General features: G+C 40.2%; 1 protein-coding gene across 2 annotated transcripts in view; it reads left to right on the top strand.

The window, feature by feature from the left end:
* Positions 1-12,145, top strand: part of BANP (BTG3 associated nuclear protein) — a 130,735-nt gene extending 118,590 nt beyond the window's left edge. For both annotated transcript variants that reach the window (XM_080352216.1, XM_080352215.1), the window contains exons 12-13: positions 7,078-7,221; positions 11,410-12,145. In XM_080352216.1, coding sequence (XP_080208342.1) covers positions 7,078-7,221; positions 11,410-11,481 — 216 coding nt within the window. In that variant the 3' untranslated portion in view covers positions 11,482-12,145. The remainder of the gene's footprint in view (positions 1-7,077; positions 7,222-11,409) is intronic.
* Positions 12,146-19,862: the final 7,717 nt, after the last annotated feature.

Below are 19,862 nucleotides of genomic sequence, written 5' to 3'. Positions count from 1 at the left end.
GCTGAGGTGAGCTGAAAAGCTTAGTTATATATTTCTGTTTTTTCTTCTTTCTCATCAGAAGGTTATTAGGATATATGAAATAATTTTGGATGGGTTGATGACCTGACAGTCACATCTCCAGGTGCATCCGTGTAGCTCGTATGATGTAAAACATTGGTTCACCAGCAAAGAGATGGATTAAGCAGGGCCTTGGCCTCAGAGGAGAAGGTGGCCACAGAATACCAAAACTACCTAAGTTAGGGAACTCTGGCAGGTGAAGGTTCCCCACCTTTTGTGCAATAACTGACATTAAACTGTAGGTTATGGTTTGGGAAATGCAACGTCTGAGAAGAGCTGTCGTTTAACCACAACCTTGTTTTGAGAAGGTTCCCTCAGTGGATGATTTATTAAGAGTATCTTCATACAAAAGATGAGTCAGATGTACAATACAGATTTCCTTACAAGCTTCATCCTTCCAAATAGCCCATTTAATTTGATACAGTGAATTTAGATGAGGTAACTCTTCTTTCCGTAACCGAGTCATTTTTACTGAAATTACATCTGCCGTTGAACTGCCAATTAATTATAATGAAGTTTTGCACATGTGCTAGTTTAAAGTGTATTTGGAAGTCTGGCTTTTGTTTTGGTGTATTTTTCATCATTTTGTAGGGCCTGAGCCCATCTCTGCTTGAAGTCAAAGGAAGGTCAGCGCTTGGCTTCCAGAGGATGGGACCCCAAAGTCTGTTGGGACAACAGTCTTTGCTTTGTTATCCATTGGTGCTGGTGCATCCACCACTGTCCATATACCAGTAATTAATAATACCTGTGATACTGAGTTAAAAAATACCACTGATGTACATGTGGACTACTTAGAGAAGGATTTCATATAATCTCCTTATATTTAGATCACTTGATATAAAACTCGATTTAGGTTTTTATTCCTTAGTAATTAACTTCATGTCCCTTTCAGCCAGTATAACAGTTCACAGATAAAGTTTTAATTACACTGATTACCCTTTTGTGTTTAATACCAACCACTTCTCAGAGGAGCTATTGGTCTCTTGAGGGACCTTCAACTTGTCCTGTAAGAGCTGAAAATGGGGGAGACTTTTAACTTTTGGTTTTAGGTGTTCACTTAAATTTAGGCTGCAACATTTCACCTCTAGAGAGGTTGGGAGTCTCGTGGCTTTTCCATATGTTACGTATTTTTAAATACGTGGAAAAACATGGGTCAGATTCCTTATTTTAGTTGCACTGTGCTTAGTGCGGAGGGACAGTGATAGTAAGAGCGGATCCTCTTTTAAAGAAAAAGACAACATGAACTGTATTATGATTTATTTATTTTCTATGCTGTATATTTCTCCAGTTCATTTACCAAATTAGATATGAACACTTTTCAAAGACCCCAGAATATTTATTTGTAAAAGTATTTATTTTTTCTTTTTCAAAAAAGCTCGTACAGGGGATGTTACCAAAGACCAGGAACGTCCGCCACGCTTTTCAATCTTCCTGCAGTTCCGTGCGCCTTATTTTTCTTCACTCAGGACCTGTTACAACATTTTGCTGATGGCTCCATAAAACCACAGTGCTGGAAAATCTCGGTGGCTTTATTGAGTGGATTTAGTCTTCCGAGGCTGAGCCTTTCTCCTTGGGCTTCGCTGGAACAGAGGTTTTCAGCTGCGAGGTGGAAGGGCTCGGCGAGACGCAGATGGTTTGAATACGCTAAGCCGCAATTTGCCGTCACTTATCTGGCTCAATCCAAGCGAGGTAGCCAGAAAAATGGCTATTTTTGCGAAGTTTGTTTAAGTAACCGCAAGAGCTGCAGTTTGTGTTCCTCCAGGTTTCATAATCGAATCTCAGAGTAGACGTTACCGAGTGGAACCGTGCTGGGGGATGCGCTCAAAGTAAAAGCAGATGAGATGGTTTATTATTTGTTATGCGAGGAAATAACGCCGCTGATAAAAATGTACTGTGGAATGATCCTTTTCGTTTTTCCGCGCTCTGTAAAGCTGAAATCGGTTTCGCTTTTCATGCCTTTTAGTTTGGGGAATTTAAAGGAGGTGCTCTGGGTTATATGACTCTGTAGGGGTGTTAGTTAATGAAGTTTTGACAGATTTAAGGTCACATTTTGCACGGTTCAATTCAGTGCACTTAGAGATACACAGCAGGGAGAGTTCCTCTCTCTGTGAACTCCTATATATTAGACTTTTATATACGCTGAATTTATTTTTGTATTGGCACATTTTATGTAAGGAATAAATAGCAAATTTAGATACAAGTTGTTGTTGGAGTAAGGAAAGGACTCTCAGTAACGCTTTACAAACTAGATAATTAATTTCAGAATGTTACCCTAATCTTTAAGAGCAGCGGATCTTTTTTATATTGTTTCCAGTTATCTTAGGTCAAACATACTATTCTTTTAAGAGAAACATATTGGGACATTAACAGGAATATATTACCTTAACGTTACCAAACTTCTTGCCGTGTCATTTTCAGCAAATCCCTTATCGTACAACACTGCAATATTTGAGGACACGTATCTTACTCAAGTGGAAAAGGGACTTAATATCTCAATCTTTGCTTTGGCATCAGTTGCTTTTATATTTTGGTGTCTGGGCACAGACATTGTGAGGGGTGTGTTTTTAATTCAATAAATATGCCCAGCTTAGTGTAGGGTAATTAGCTAAGAATTAAAACATGTTCACATACTTAATGTGAATCAGCATTATTTTATTTAAAATGGGCTTGTTTTTGTAAGCTGGATTGACTTGCTTTATATTTGGAACATGCTGTTCAGATCATTTGAAAGTTCAGCCCTATAGCAAACGATTGAAGCCAGTGTTAAATTTATTCAAACGAATTTAGTTGATATATTGCAAAAAGTAATTTTAGGCCTTCCAATTTATGTTTTTCTGGGGTTTCCCCGCAAATATCTTTGACTAATGCTATTCAGTATTTTAATCAAATGCATGACAGCAAATGAATAATTAGTGAGATGTAAATGGCAGAGTAATTAAATGCTAACTAATGAAAGTAACAGGTCATTTTAACACTCTGACCTAGATTACTAGATATGATTGACTCAACTTGCCTTTTAATAAAGCTAGATGCAAAGCAATGTATTTTTCTAAGAACAAATATTCTGGAATTATTTTATTAGACCCGGAGAGATCTGGTGGCCAGCTCGATAGTATAAAATGTGCTCTTTCACATCCAAAAGCTTTTTCTGCAGGGAATAATGAGAAGACAGGAGATGGGGCAGCGTGGGCGATGTTCTGTCAACTGGAGTATTGAAAATAACGATGGGATGGCTTCTAAAAGATAGGTTATATTTCAAAAAGCAGCTGCGCTTTTCATGGAAGTTGCTTAGTGCAAGGGTCTTTAACTTATGGTATGTAAGACCATCTAGGTAATGATCAGACCTTTTGTAATGGTAAAATAGAAAAGCCTGTGAATTTCTGGAAAAGCTCCCGATATGAATCGTTATTGGAGTACATGTTATGGTCTAGATGGGTTTTTCTCTTGTGGTGGTGCTGCTAATAATGAAACGATAATCAGAACAAGTTCAGCCTGAAAAATAAGACATTATTTTGCGAAAAATAATGAGTGGTGTATATCTTGGCTTTTTGCTTTCCCTTAGTGTGATCTTAGTAGTTTGAGTCAGAAATACAGCAGCCATAAGAATGCATCTTAAAAAGAAGAGAGGCCTCGTATTTTGGTGGTTTCTGCTTAAAAAAGGGTTGCCAATAAATGCTGGGAGGGACGGGTAACATCTTCCATGTGCTCACTGGTACCTCTGCTTCTCATCACTAGTTATTTAGAGAGAAAAGCTGCAGATACTCTCTGTAACACTGCAAGCCATCTGTCTGCCTTATCTTTTTGGAAGAAGAACTTCCAGTCTTTTATTGCTGTTCATATTTTGAAAAAGCTGGGAAGATAAAACTTACTCCTTAAAACTGCCTGGTAATTCTATCAAAATACTTGCTGCTTAATTTTAAATACAGCGTAGCAAATATGCAGCAATATGTAGTGATCCTTGGCCCATATTGTCAGCTGTGTGTTTGTTCCGGAGAATTACAAGTTGAATGTGAATTTTATTCTTTTATTCTTTTATTTCTGTGCAAAGAGAGCACATCATGAAGCGAAATGCATTCTTACTTTATGTGCACATGGGATGGATAAATGCAGCACAAGGGTTACCATGGTTTTCAATTAATGCTGCTTGATATTAGTGTGAAGACAACTGCTGCTCCGAGAACAGCTGGGTCAGTCCGTCCTTTACTGCCACTACCTAATATAGTGTCAACACTTTAATTTTATTGGAACTGGACTGTAAAATCGCCAAAATAACTTTGTATCAGCGGCCATCAGACATGAGTTTTTCAATACAGTTGATCTTGGTTACATTGAACCAGGGACTTAAAGAGGAAAGGGTGGAAAGTAGATGGTGTTATCCGTTTTCCTTTAGAGTTTATCTTCCTCCATAGTGGACTCATTTCTGAGTGTTGGGTCCTGCTCTGCTTCATCAAGTGAAATGAAGAACTACAAAAGATAATCTTATGGGAGAAAATCCTGTGGGTTGTTCTGTTTGTGGTTGGTTGGTTGGGTTTTCTTCCAGCTCCATTCTTTTGGCATTGCCTGGTCCAGTTTCCTTACTAAATGCCAAGGTAATAAAGACTTGGATTAGTCTGGGCCTCTGACGTTGTCAAGGAACTCATTAATTTCTGATACTAAAAAGCTTTGAGTTCTGAGCCTAAATATAGTGTCCATTTGCCCCAGGTAAACTCACCTGTAAATCCACTAAATGGCTGTATTCATGTAGTTTTGCCATCAATGGTGAATGCCAGTTTAGGAGAATGATAAACAGATATTTTCTTTTTTTTTAATTTTCTGGAAATAATTTAAACCCATAAGCATCCTCACACTTTTGGGCCCAAACTGTCCTTCTATTATAGCAATGTTTTAGCTAGAGCCATTCACTGACATCTTCCCTTCTTCCCATGCACAACTTGTTTCTTCTGTGCAACATTTACTGAAATAGTTGCTTCCTGGCCATAAGTGTCACAGGATTTTCAGATGTGAACCTTTTATAAACAACTAGTCTTTCAGTGATTCAAAAAAAAATGTCATCTTTTATTGCATTCCTGCAGTGGAAGTGGAAAGAAATGCTGGAAAAAAGACACAAAAAATCCCAATGTCTGTTGCTTGTGAGCTTTTTATAGGTAGGCAAACATATGTGCTTGCCTAGATTAATAAAAAAGCTCACAACGGTAGCAAGAATGCATTTGAGAAGGCTCGATGTGGCAAGACCAGCCTGAGGAAAGGATGGGTTTGGTAAATAAAGTTCAGCTATCCCAAACCAGGTACCTATTTTTGAAGGTTGGGGGTCTAGAGAAAAGTTGTAAGTTATGGGCTTCTAGAAGAATAATTGTCAGTGATAAGTAAAATCAGCAGAAGACTTGATATTAATTGAGCCATGGTTGGAAACTATGGATAATTTTGGAAGAAGCTGAGGGAAAACCTATTACATTTTATTTATTTATTTTTTTAATTTTATTTCCTGCCCTGGCAGTTGAATGTTAAATGGGAACTATTAGTTATGGGCTAAAATGATCTTTAAATGGAAAGGAAGGGAGCAGAGAAAGTGGCTGGTTTTCATTATTAATACTAATTTTATGAGCGTGTTTTGTATGGCAAGCGTCTCACTGAAGAAGGGATGAAAAATAGAAATCGGGACCTTCAGGCTCAGTAGCTTGAATTTGTATTTGTCTGAAGGTGTTAGGGAACATTTTCTTATCCCGAAAGGTGATGGGAACAGTGAGGGAACGGGCTCTTTAGTCTTGCTTTTTAATTTAGGCAAAAGTTGTCTTCCGCAGAAACGTGACAATCCCTGAGGCAACAAGCTTTGGGACATCAAGGTTTGCCAGGTCACAAAGTGTGCTAGAGAATATTGGTGGCCATCCTCAAATCCATATATCTCAAAAATACTCTCCAGTATCTTATGGGTATTTGCTGAAGTGCTCTGATTTCTCTGGAGAAACATTTTTCGCTAGGTTTTCTGGTTGGGGACAGACTCTGATGTGGTTCCGACTCTATGTATCATATAGTTCCAAAATAAATACCGCCGGATGAGAGAATCTTGCTGATTCCTATAAAAACAAAATGCAGCATCCTTTTGCAGTTTCACTGCATCTCAGAACACCCAAGGTCCCCATCCAACCCTGACAACACCCCTAAAGGTCATTGATGGGGGTCACCTCCTTTTGCCTCCCACACTCACCAGAGAAATTCTGCTCTGCCCACCCATGGCCACCCACCTGCACATCAGCTGAGAAATCAAACTTGCTTAAGAAAAACCTGGGTTGAGAATGTTATTTTTGTTCTTTGCTCTCTTTCCTTCGTTTGAAAGATTTCTTTTGTTCGTCGCAGTTCAAACACCATGGTTTAAAAATACACTGGTCATGGCCTGTAGGAATTTAAACTAAAGATGTGTATTTTAGCTGAATTTTAAAAATGCAGTTGTGGAGTTGTCGTGTGTATACAGGCATTTTGTTCTGATTTGTGTTTCAAGAAATAAATTTAGTTTAAACACATTTTGAAGCAAGCACATTTAGATGGATCAGCTCTTCTTTGGTTTTTGAAGACTTACAGTCTCCACCAGTCAAATGCAGGTGGAGCATCAGCTAGCAGTAATTCTTAAATCTACACCTTGATATGCAACAAGAATGGAAACATTACTGTAAGGGATCGTCAGAGGTTGAAGGAGCATCTTGGGTCTGTAAGAGCGTTACCCGGCGATCCCGTTGTGTGCCGTTGATGTTATCACACTCGTCGTGTCTAAGTCTGTCCCACTTTGAATAATCAGCAACAGAATAACGAATCTCAGAAGGCAAAATGCAGTGAGCATCTAGCATGGGAATCTTCCCATGTGCGCACCACGTCCTCTCGGAAACCCACATGATTTAAAGCAACTGTTACCCATAGACGAGTTTCCCTGTGTTGCTTCTTAACGCTCTTTGGTTTTGCATCTGTTTTGAGTTAGGCAGTTCACGATGCATTTCTGCCTGTGTTTACCGGGGTTTCTGGGTTGCGTTGCAGGTGTTGCAGGGCGCACAGCTGATCGCGGTGGCTTCTGCAGAGCCCACCTCGGGGGGCGTCGATGGGTCCCCGCTCCAGGGGAGCGACATCCAGGTCCAGTACGTGCAGCTGACCCCGGTGACAGACCACTCTGCGGCTAATCAAGTACGTATATGTATCTTTTTGCCATTTGAAGATACTTAACTTGATTTAAACATCTGTCAGGTGAACCATATATCTATTCGCAAATGCTACAGACCCATTGCATTCATCATCTTGTTTCCAAACTGTAAAAAAAAGAATCATCTGTAATAAGAAACATCATTTTGTTAAAGGTATAAATGGTCTTTGCCTATTCCTGTTTCTGTGTTGTTGCTCAATGCCTCTAGAGAATAGTTATTTTGGTCATCATTGTTTTTGTGCATCCTTGAAGGCTGAGAGCCACGTTAAAGGACAGGGCAAAAAACTCACTTGGAATCTGTCCGAAAAGTATTTTTCAGACTGAGGTTTCTCTTAAAAATCTTATTCCCTTTCTGACAGCAGTTTTCCAGTTATTTTGATCAACAGCCTGGATTTCCCGCAGGAGTCGCAATGTTAGCAATTTTAAGTGAACACTCGATCCTCTCGGTTACGGTGGAATAATTATCTTTTTTTATTTTATTTTTTTTCTTTTTCAATCAGTTTGAACAGTCACGTATCGGAGCCCAGGAAAAGTTTCTCATCAGCTCGAAGCTGCGACTGGTGACAACACAAGAACGCTGACTTAAAACAGTTGTCAGAAGCTTTTCTGAAAGCAGTTACACATTCTTCTGTGAACCCCACTTAGTCAGCTCCTTTTCTAGAGAACACCAAATGCTTGTGAAAAATAAGCTGTTGCTTGCTGGCCAAAACTTAATGGTATCCTTAGCAGCCAATATTAGCATGGATTTTTGTCCCATACATATGTAGTTTAGTAGAGAGTTCTGATCTGGCTACAAACTCACTGTCAAAATGTTTTTCCCTCTTTTCCAGGCTCGTTTCTGCACTAACCTTCTCCATGTTTTATTCATAGTCACTTTTAATAGTAAGCTCAACAATAAGAGTGATGCTACAGGGACTGTGCCTTGTTTCTTGTAAAATCCCAAGTAGTGCTGGTCGCATGCAATTAATAAAACAAGTAGGCACCAGGTAGCGAGAGGTGGTTTTGTGCTGCTCTCCTCACCCCAGGCCTGGAAAATTCTCCAGTTCACCTCCCATGGATTTATTTTGCAGGTCTGTTCCTCGTGCCCGTCCTCCCTTCTCAGCCACCCCCTCCCATGGGCAGGAGGTTACAGAATTCGGTTCTAGACACGGGCACCCATCTCCCACCCGGCTGGCAGCCACTGGAGGAATTCCTCTTCTCTTCACCGTGTTAGCCTTTAGTACTGTGGTTAACCACAGAGATGTATACAAAGCTGAAGAGAAGCAGAACAGGAATGCGAAATGAGAAGAGTATGAAAGTAAAAACAGACGAGACTAAAAATAAGTTTGCCATAAATATTTCCTCAGTTTACACAAGCTGAAAACTAAGGATCCGTTAGTGAATTGGAGAAACCCACTTGGTATTGGCGTTAGTCTGAGTTATGTGGATAGTCCAATAGCTTTTTTTGGCTAAAATGATGGATAGTGCTACTCATCTTAGATCTGTTATCTGAAGGGGAGACCCTGCGAGAGAGACTGTAATGATACTTTCATCTGTTTTCATAGGGTTCTTTAGAATCGTGGGCTCACAGATGGTTTGTGTTGAAGGGACGTTCCCAGCTCCCCCAGTGCCCCCCCTGCCATGAGCAGGGACATCTTCACCAGCTCAGGTTGCTCAGAGCCCCGTCCAGCCTGGCCTGGGATGTCTCCAGGGATGGTTCATCCACCACCTCTCTGGGCACCTGGGCCAGGCTCTCACCACCCTCAGGGGCAACAATTTCTTCCTCATGTCCAGCCTGAATGTCCCTCCTTTAGTTTAAAACCATTGCCCCTTGCCCTGTCACAACAGGCCCTGCTAAAAAACTCTGTCTCCATCTTTATATTCAGCCCCTTTTAAGTACTTTGCCAAGGTACTGAGATAGTCTCAGTGATTTGAATCAATTTATCTATCAAAGCTTATAAAAGCAAAGTCTATTATCCACCTGGCTTGGATGTTATGCCCCACATAAATTCCCTGTTTGAAACGCCACAAGCGTGAATTTATTTGATGTCTGAAAACAAGACACCAGTTTTCTGACCCTTTTTCTTGGAAGCAATTGCACAGGCAGGCCTGAGGCTGTTGGAAATGAATCCCTTCCTGGCTGCAGACTTAGTATCTTCAGTATATTCATGCACAATTTTGTATTTGCACATTAGCTGTAGACAAAAGCATTAATAACTTGGATTCTAAAAGTCTTCTAGTGACCCTAAACCACGTATGTAGACACAAAATATTAATATATGAACAATGCTTTGCTGGCATAAAACTGCAAATGCATTTGTGGAGGGAGGTATCGTCTGAAATCAGATTCATTTTGGGGATTTAGGTTTGGTTGATTTGTTTTCACGTCTCGATAGTATTGTTACTTATAGCAGCTTGCAAAATGTATAAATACAGAACATGGTGATGGCAGGGAATATTTGGATTAATTCTGCGCTCAAATTCATATGCTGGTGGTAAATTTTGTTTGATTTGGGAAAAAACATAATGCCAAACCTAAAAGGTGCTTCTAATCTCTTTGCACAGTCTTCTGCTTCCGATCTGAATGTGGGATAAATATCCAGTATTGCTGGTTTTGCTATTATTTGATAATTATATTACTTCCATACAGTTTTCATCTAATGGCAAAGAAAACTTTGATCACCTCAAAACTTACCTGCTGCCAAATTTAGGAATCCGTTAGAAATGTTCACCACTTTGGCAGTAATTTATTGGACATGTAAGTAAACACCATATTACCTATAAAGGAAAAAAAATCTTGTATCTGTGTGCAACTATTGGCAACATGGCAGAGAGGCAAACAGAAATAATTGGACAACAAAACCTTAATTGAGGAGCAATGCTTTATAATTTTGAACCTCCAGTATTTTCAGTGGAACAAATAAGTGGTGACCGCATGGTAAAACATAAAGGGTGGGAAATCTGGTTGTGGATCATCTTGCAGGTACCAGGCTGAGAGCAGAAAACAGCGCTTCAAATAAGACTTTTCCATAACAGAAGCACTGCCACAGAAATAATTCTGTATCCAGGGCATTACATAAAGCATCTATTAGATTAATTTATGGAGGAAAAGTCCATCAAGGGCAGATCTCTGCAATCTGTGGGAGTCTACAGGAAAATATCATTAAACACTTGCCCTTTTCTTTTAGTTTATCTATGTTTGTGATATTGGCTGCTATCAAGGGAAGGCTTATTGGGTGTGATGGACTTTATCCAAGCCAATACAGCTGTTCTTAAATGCTAAATGTCTTATAGCTCTAGAGATGGAGTTTGTTTCATAATCCAGTTTTCCTTACTCCGGCTAACTTGGCTACAAAGGCAGTTTGCTGTGGGATTATCCTTTCACTGTCTGACTACTGCTGGGCAATAATGCCATGTTTAAGGAGACTTCATTTGAAAGTTTCAGTCAGTTGTGTTCACTCTAATTTTGTTTCATGGAGGACTGTTTTTGCTTGGAAAGTGAGTAGAATCAGGCCTGTAGGAAGAATTTTATTTGAGAAAGAAGTTCACTATAGTAGCGCTGCTCTCACTTTACACAAAATAGAGAAAGACTGCAGTGGGTAAAGTCAGCGGTTTCAGACCGTATCCTGCACCAGCTGGGGAAATTCCCAGCACAGGGCAAACAGGTAATTTTACTGTCTTTACCTGCAGTACTTCTGAGACTTCAAACTCTCTTTTCTGTGACCACCCTTGGTGAACTTTCCTTCTATAACACAGTTCAGCTCTGTATCCCGAGCTGTCGGCCTGTCCGTCGTGTCCTTCCACAGCTTCCACACGTTGTGCCAGACATGGGGTTTATTTTGTTTCTTTTTTAGAGCTTGTTCTTTTTCTGGGAAGAGAGGATAATTGTTTTCTATTTGCTGTCTTTGTGCCACTCATGATTTTGTGGCTCCTTATTGTGATTTCATTATTCAGCCTCTTTCCAGTCTGAAGGGCATTAGTCTACTTTGTCTTCATATGGACTCTTCATGTTATTTGTGATGCCTTTCTAAGTGTATTCCCATTTCAACTCTGTCATAGAGCTGATATCTGTGCAGATTTTGCACTGGTATATACAATAACTTTATATTAGTATAACATGTTCACATTCCCTTGGCTACACCAATGGAAAGCACTTTTATATAGATTTACTCATGTCATGTTTCCTTTTGCAGGGCACTGATACCCTTCAATCAGCAATCCAACCAGAAATGCAGATAGAACACGGAGCCATCCAGATTCAGTAAGAGAATCGCAAAAAGCTGCGTCAGCCGAGACGTCCGTGAGCCCCGGTCCGAAGTTAAGTGCTGTAATCGTCGTGCAAGAACACGAGTACGGAAATGCCTCTTAGACTCATGGTCCCACCACGAACATCCCCTGCAAAGAGCAGAGCTCTGATGATCTGGTTGTCCTCACCTGGAATAAATCAAAGCCATTCAATTAAATCGAAGCTTCATCGCTACATCAAGCTAGAATCTGGGCTTGCAGAACAAATACGTGGCCTGCACTTAGGTACACTTAAAGAAAAAACAAAAGATTCTTTCGGAAAAAGAGAAAGAAATCTAATAAATCAAAACCATGAGACTAAATTAAATGTTTCATCCTGTTCGTTTCTCCTGTGAAATAAGCCATTTGAATGTCTGCAGATATCTTAGGAAGTGTATTGCTGCTTTGCAATACTTGCTTTACCACATATAGGAAATCAAAAAGCTCAAATATTTTTCACTGTTTAAACAGCTTTTTTTTTATTTGCGATGGTGTTTATAACAAAAATGGAAAATATTTAAAAAAAAGAGAAATCTCATAACTGCAAGTATTAGCCTTTTGCTGGTGTTTTCTGTTCAGTGTAATGAAAAATGTATTTGCAGAAGACTAACGATTTTGTTTGTACTGTTGCTTAACTACTTTTCTAGGGGGAAATGCTTTTAAATGCTGTAATTATGCATTTCTAATGAAAAATAAATGTGTATTTATGAATAGTGCAGCTCTAAGTTGCTCTCTGCCTTAGGGATGAATACGGTTTGACTGGACTGTGCTGTAGGAGTGTAGTTCTGGAGCACTTGAAGACAGACGCTCTCTGGCAAGCTCTGCCGGCAAACTGAGAAGTAAGATTAAGTCTATAAGGAAGATATCGAACTTAGATCATGCTATTTAAATTTCCAGTGTGAGAAAAATGTGATAGTTAAGCTTTTGAGTTTGTAAGTCCTATTTTATACGATGAGTTTATGAAATAATTTGTTGAAAATGTGGACAATTCTTCGGAGCTGTCTCCCTTTTTAGTTCCTCCTCCCTCCTTTGTCCAGGTATTGTGGCAATTCCTCAGCTTGGGATTCATCCATCCAAAGTTGGGCTGCAAAAATCCGAGACCTGGCTTGTTACCCAACCTGCAGCAGGAGGGTGAAATCCCCTCTCCACTGAAACTCATGGGAAATGTGATACCGATGTCACAAAAGCTACATTTTCATATTTGCTAAGCTTGAGTGGAAAGGATAAGTTTGCTATAACCTGGTTATCTTAATGGTGCACGTTTTAGAAAAATACAGAGTTTGCTGGGGGAGGTGTTGCTTTGTATTTGTTTTTCAGCTAATTCTGTTATATGGTTGTTGTCTATATGTGGCTCATACTGCCTTTAACGTATAATCATAGAATCATTTAGGTTGGAAAAGACCTGTAAGATCATCAGTGAATGAGGCATAGCCACAAATTCTACATGGTTGAATTCAGGATAACATTTTATTTTTTTGATGAAAGGAAGGGTTAAGCACACCCAGTTTCTGGCCATGTTGTCCCTGGTAAGTGTTATACTTTATGTAAATTCCTACTTCTCCTTAGGATATTTTTTGACGCACAAGTACAATGCAAACTGAACCACAGCTTATTGAATGCAATGTTTGCAACAGGCCAAGAATTTGGCTCCTCTTCAGTTTCTTTTTTTAATAGTGTTTCTCAGACTGGGTGGTGTTTGAAGAGCTTGGCACCCAAACAGAAGCCTAAAAATAAAGCAAGGCCTGTACATTTTAGCATGGCCGTTTAATAATAATTTATCACTTGGGAATGACAGTCGGAAAGCTAGGATGGCAAAGCTGCTGTGTGCTACCACATGCCGCTCTCTTGCTATATTCATAGTGGCCACAGCATTTTTCTTGTCTTTTTCAGGATATTTTCTTCTTACTCAACTTTCCTTCCACACCCTGGGCATCTTCTGCTTCGAGGGGAACATGCGTGCATTTGAACTGTAGGGTATTTGTCTTTGTTTGATGGTGTAACTAAGAATTCTGTTCTCTTTGCATTTTTCAGCTCAGGTGCAAGATGAAACTGAGTTCAGGAGAGGTTTCCTTTAGCTGCTAGAGTGCTGCATGCTCCAGGCTCTTCTGTTAAAAGCAATTGTAAAGGCGTATCAGACAGTGAAATAGCATTCACTAGATATCAAGAGAATGAAATCTCCTTCGCCAGTGTGGAATGGAGAGTGTACAAATCAATTGAAATGAATAGGTAAGGAGAGCAACTTGTTAAGGCCCCTCCTGTGCATTCAGATGTTACGACTGCATGTTCCTCAAGAGGGGAGTTTTTCTCAGTGTTATGCCAATGTTTCCATTAGTCTAAGCTCTGTCACACTCTGTTTATAGTTCAAGGAGACTTCAACACCGAGCCAGGTATTCCCATGAGGAACCCCTGTCCCTGTTCCCCTTCTATGCGTTTTATGTCCTTGGAGGATTTATGTCCTTGTCCAGGGAGGAAATGTCTTCTCTCCAAGAATGTTTATGTGTTTCCTAGACATCACAGAGTGTGTCATGTACAAATAAGTCGTTCCCGAGAAGACTAATTGAAGAACAAGTCCCCTCCTAGGAAACGCTTGTGGCTGTGAGGACTCTGTGAGATTCTGTGCAAGTGTGAAGAGCACATTCACACAGAGATTATCGTAGCAATAGCATATCAACATAACAGTAAGAAATCCTGAATGTATTCCAAGATAAGGAGTTAAAATCTTGTGGAGGTACTGGGGATTTTGCCTGGCTCGATGTTCACACACGTTGGTGTTTGACCATGGATGTAGTTCTGCCCTTTGAGATTGACCGTTTCAGCAGGTCAGCTAGAAATGAGTTCTCATTATATCTCCTTTTGTTATTCACAGCTTCTGCCTTTTCAATAATAAGGTTCTTTCCCCCTCAGCAAACCTTCTGACATCCTCAGTTTTAACTTTTTATTTTCTCCTCATGTTGCTTTTGTCCAAGAGGCAGAGATTGAAAACATATGGCCAAGAGTCTTCGGGGGGACATTTCTTGTAAGGTTAGACTAGGATCACCTGCATATTTTATTTCTAATTCATCTTGTGACCTGCAGAATACTGTTTAAATGGGTTTGATTTTTGTTTTGTGTAATAATGTTTAGGCATGGAGGCTTTGGGGGAGGACAGCCTCTGGTTACCCTGCTTGGCCCCGTTGGTTATTTTCGATATTAAGTTCACCAGAGATGGGACCTCACCATTTATCTTGATGTTGTACTGAAATTCTTGACATGTAGTTGTGGCTGCACATGCAGGATGGTGCCATTATCATGACCTCTCAGGTCATTTTATCTTGAATCCCACCTGAAGGAGCATCCATCTCATGAATTCTTAAAGGCTTCCATGGTCCTGTTGTAAAAACTAATCAAAGTGTTGCGGTTTTTGATGGATTGTACAACTAGAAATTGGTCTAAAAAAAAGTGAAGGATGTGGGTTATTTCTTTTCTTTCTTTCATTCTTTGCTAGTTTTGCATATTTTGTCTTGCAAAACAAAACTATAAAAAAGAACGCCCTTCCGTGACTCAAATAAACTGACATGCTGCATTTTTAAGCATTTCAGTATTGACAGTTTGCCTATAAAGCAAGGAACTCTGGCTAAAACGTGGCTCTAGCGCTTGTCTCCATCGCAGAGATCCTGGCGCGTGTTCAGTTGTGCTCTGCTGGGTTGTGCTTTATTATCCACTTCACAGAACCGCTGTGGAGTTTCGTGGTAGAAAATACAGTGAGAAAACCAATACCTTAAAAAAAAATCACTGTAGAATCTCACTCTGCACAAACTTCTGTTGGCAATCAGAATTCCTTCTGAATTCCTAATTATCTAAGTACTGAAAATTTAGGGCCGTAACAATAATTCACCAAAAACTGTTTCCCATTATCAGAACTAAGAACGTTCCTTTCATTCCCTGCAATCCCCAAGCTCTCCCGTAAGCTCTGCTGATTTAGGCGAGTACTCGGCAGTCAAACCTCATTTCCTTGAATAAAGCCGGGAATAAGAAAGTCATTCACTCCCAGTGGTGTTTGGGGTAAACTCAGATTGCATTTAATGCCCCGCTACAAACAGACAGACTTGATTTCCCTGCTAAACAAGGTTTGACGTATTTAGAGGTTGGTTTATACCACACAAAAATAGGAATAATTCCCCGTGCAGTGAGCAGAGATGAAGGAAGAGCTGAAGCAAGAGCTGAAGTGAGCGGGACGCGGTGGCTCATGGGCGGTTTGCCAGGGCAAGGGGTTAACGCTGCTCCTCTTCCAAAAGGTGCCAGGGGATTTTCTAATCAAGTCTTGTTCTTTAGCATGATAAATTGGATGGAACTCTATGAAAACCTGTTTTTCCTCATGTACAACTTCACGTGCAAGGTTAATTTCAAGAGCAAACGTCTCCGTTGTTTGACTGTTTTGCTGGATTTTAAACTTACGCAAATTCAATTTTGAAAGCTTTCTCGTGTTTGTTTCCTATTCAAATTTTTAAAGTATACATTTTGCAAAGGCAAAATTGTATATTTTAGGCAGAAAAACATATTTTTAGGATTTGGGTCATCAGCATGGATATTTTTAATTGACTTTCAGACTGGCAGAAGTTTTGTTCTTCCCGTCCCTCAGGTCAGTCTGTGGTTTTGAATGTTTAAGCCAACTGTCGAGTTTCATCTCTATCCTGCAGCTTGGGTTAAGCATAAGTTAATGTATGTTATATAACCTTCCAGTAAATATTTTATTTCAGGTTTTTCGTACGGGTTAAAGGAAACTTAGTCTGGTTGCTGAACAGATCAGCAAAAGCTTGGATGGAAAGCCGAGTTGAGCCCGACATCTCTCCGTGCTACACTGTAAGGACAGGCTGGTCATTGTCCCTCACTATGCCACCATCTGGACATTTATGGTATTCAGTTTGAAAATAATCAATATCCCTGTTTTGCACATCAATTCCCCACTTTCCTTAGGGAATCACTGGGATTTCTGTTTTCAAGATGCACTTAGGTTTATTTCTCAAACTGTTGAGTGCATCGTATCAGGATCTGAGAACTGAAGCAAGTACATTGGAATCAAAGGGGCTTTTCTCTCTCGTTATTACCACAGGGAATATGTCTGTGTATTTTAAAGAATTCAATTTTTAATTGATGAACTATATATTAGATTTACCACTGGCTTTCTCAGTAAAGGAGAAAAAAATCTGGGAGCTGCCCCACACCATTTGACTTGCTGAAAAGTGCACTTGTCTTGCTTGATGTGTTTGTGTATATACATATATATGTGTGTGTGTGTGTGTATATATATATATACACACATACATATATCTATATGTATATGGCTGTCTTTTTGCTTGAATTTTCATGGGTTGGCTCACCTCCTACTGCTTTGGTGCTAGAAGTCACTTCTTGCTTCTTCTCACTTCCTTTTGATATTTTTTTTTCAGTTCCCCCATTTCTTATAGCAGTTGCTTTTAATCTATATGAACAACCTAGATCCATTTTACCCCATTGATCTTACCGGAGGAGCTTGGCTGGCCACCTCTAATTAAACAGAAATAAACTGTAAACCCTTGATCTGAATTGCATTTAACAGGGGAAGAAACCAACGAGAATGGTTACAGACATTGCCTGGTGCACAAGGAGGAAGTAACTTTATTACTCGGCTTATTTAAGAGTTACAAAAGTTGCCACAATTGGAAATGATGTGTCTGCCATTAATTAGTAACATTTTCAGTTTTAGTAACCAAAATTAATTTAGCAAAATGAAACCTTCTTTTGCAAGCACCCAGGTGAATAAACGAGTCGCTGGCGCTGCAAGTCGCACTGAGAACAGCAGCTAAACTTGTAATTTGGTGCCTTTCGTCCCCAAAATGCTTCCATCTCCCTGGTGTCGCAACCCTTCTCTAATAACCCCAGATTGGTAGGATTTAATTAGACACAAACGATGTGCTTTACCTCCCCGTGCCGACGCATGTGAACCGCTGAGCTCCCTCCCCAGCCCATCTGCCCTGCAGAGCTGCTCTTATTTAACAGCAATTTTATTACTCAATCCTCCAACTCTCTTAATCCCTCTGCTCTAATGGGCTCTGTGCTCTCATCAGCAAAACCAGAAGGGAAATTTAACAAAAAAAAGCCCAAATGTTCATAGGAGAGGAGGTGGGAGGAATCAAGGAAAAGATGAGAAACAGTTTGTTGATTTATTTTGAATCCCTTCCTCCCTTTTCATTCATTCAGGTTCCTCTCGCTCCTTTCTGCAGTTAAACGTGCAGCCCCGGGAGGTGGTTCACACTCAGAAGTTCTTCATTATTTGCAATACAATAGTGACAAAACTATTCTACTGTTATCCAAGGGACAGCAGCGTTGGAGGTAGGCAGGGGCAAGGTGAAGGCCTGGGCTTTGCTTTGGATTTTTTAAATTTATTTTCTTCTTTTAATTTTTATAAGCCTTGTATCTTGTTTTATGCCTTATTGTGTTTCTAAATAGATTGCTAGTGTCTGGGGGGGGCATTACATCTGGTTTGGGTTCTGCCTGCAGTTTCTTTGAGTTCTGTTAAATTGACCATTATAATGAAACTAAGAGCTTCCTGGACACATTCTGTCTCAGAATATTAAAAAAAAAAGGAAAAAACCCATCACATCTCTAATCTTTCCACCTCTGACATTTTCTTGCATTTTCATTGTGTGGGAAAAGCCTGAATGTGCTTCAGTGTTAGTGAAAATAATTTTTTGTTTTTGTTATACTTTCTGTAAGAGGCAGAAGGTATTAATGTTTTCCACCAGAAAATCAACTTTTGTAGGAATATTTCCACAAGGATCTTTGATCTCTGTGCATGTCTGCAGGGACTGACCTGGTTTTCTGCACCGCTTCCTTTGTTTGAGCAAATGCAACACGCTTGGCACTGATAAAGCTCCATAGATAGTAAGTGCTTGAGCAATTTTTGGAAGGTTTGTTGTGGTTTTGCTTTTATTTTGGTTTTACCTGTGTCATTTCTCTGATAGTTACTTGGAATGAGCGCTGAAAACAGATACCTACATGGAAATACCTAGTGTACACAGCGAAACATCCCGATGACCGACACCGTTGTCCATCACTTGCTAGGATGTGAGGAAGGATGGGAAGGAAACTTATGTTGTATCAGTTAATATTTATTTTATCTGGAGTAATTGATCTTCCTTAATAGCTGGATTTTGGAGTTTTCGTGTGTCTGAGAGACACAAGGTTTCCTCATGAGGGGGAAATTCAGGAGGAGTTCCCAGGCTGGAGGTGGCAATTGCTGCCACTGTGCCACTGCTGCCCAAAGTGACTAAATGTGCAGCTCCTGCTCTAAATTACCACCAACCCCCGTTTCATCACAGGGTACGTAGCTTTTTCGTTTCCATTCTCAGTTTTTGTCCTTTACTGTGTCCAGAGAAATACACAATGGCGATGGGGTCTGTGATGTATCTAGGATGCTGGTTCTGGGGAGGAAATGGAAGCTGTAGCATGTGAGTTTTGACTGTTAATACAATGACTGTGCTTGAGGTTTGCTACAAACCTTCAGAGCAGGCTAAGCTCCGCTTTTTTCTGGTCTCTCTCTCAGTCTGCACAGACCTGAGCAAGACGATGGCAAATGGACAGTGGCGGATACAGGACTGTCACTTGGGAAGCATTTGGCTCAGAAATCAGGTGACAGTGGCAGCTCTGTCACCCTGCACAGCCATCCATGGAGTTCTCTGTGTCGCAGCTCCTAATGGCTGAGGGTTGAGTTGGGCTAAATGTGCATTTTGCTGAGTTGCGACCAGTGAAACAGAAAAGCGATCGGTTCTCGTACACAGATGCGTGTTTGTAGCCGACAGTGCAAGTCTTACTAATGAGCGATGCTTCTGTCCATGGGTGGCCTGGGGACCGAGGGAGGTGGGGTGGGTTGGTAAAGATCATAAGAATTCAAGACTGAAACAATTTCTTTAAAGAAAAAAAAAAAGACTTGAAAATTGTATTCCTTTGAGACCAATTTCTAAGAGTCCATAGTTTAAAAAAATAAATAATAGTTTTAAAAAGCTTTCCTATAGCACGGAGTTAAAAAGCAGAGAGCATCTAAGAAAATACTTCTCTTAAAATGCCTGCAGAAGACTGCAGTCTTCTGGACCCAGGAGGTTTTAGTGGATGTTTACCAGGCACTTCCAGCAGAAGGAGGGTTAAGTACATGAGAAGGGGGTGGAGAGGGAATCCCAGCTTGGAACTTGAGACTTTCCAGCTGAGACAGAAAGATTCAGAGATGCAGACGTAATCATACAGCACTGCAATCAACTCCTGTGTCAAAAGAAGTCAGGAAAAGCACATAAATAACTCCACAGCCACACTTAATGTAGTGCAGGACATATATCAGTAATGCCACCACTTC

This window comes from Nesoenas mayeri, assembly GCF_963082525.1.
Source record: "Nesoenas mayeri genome assembly, chromosome: 12".
Lineage (NCBI taxonomy): Eukaryota > Metazoa > Chordata > Aves > Columbiformes > Columbidae > Nesoenas > Nesoenas mayeri.
Note: the sequence above shows the minus strand (reverse complement) of the source record. Positions and strands in the feature narration are given on the sequence as shown.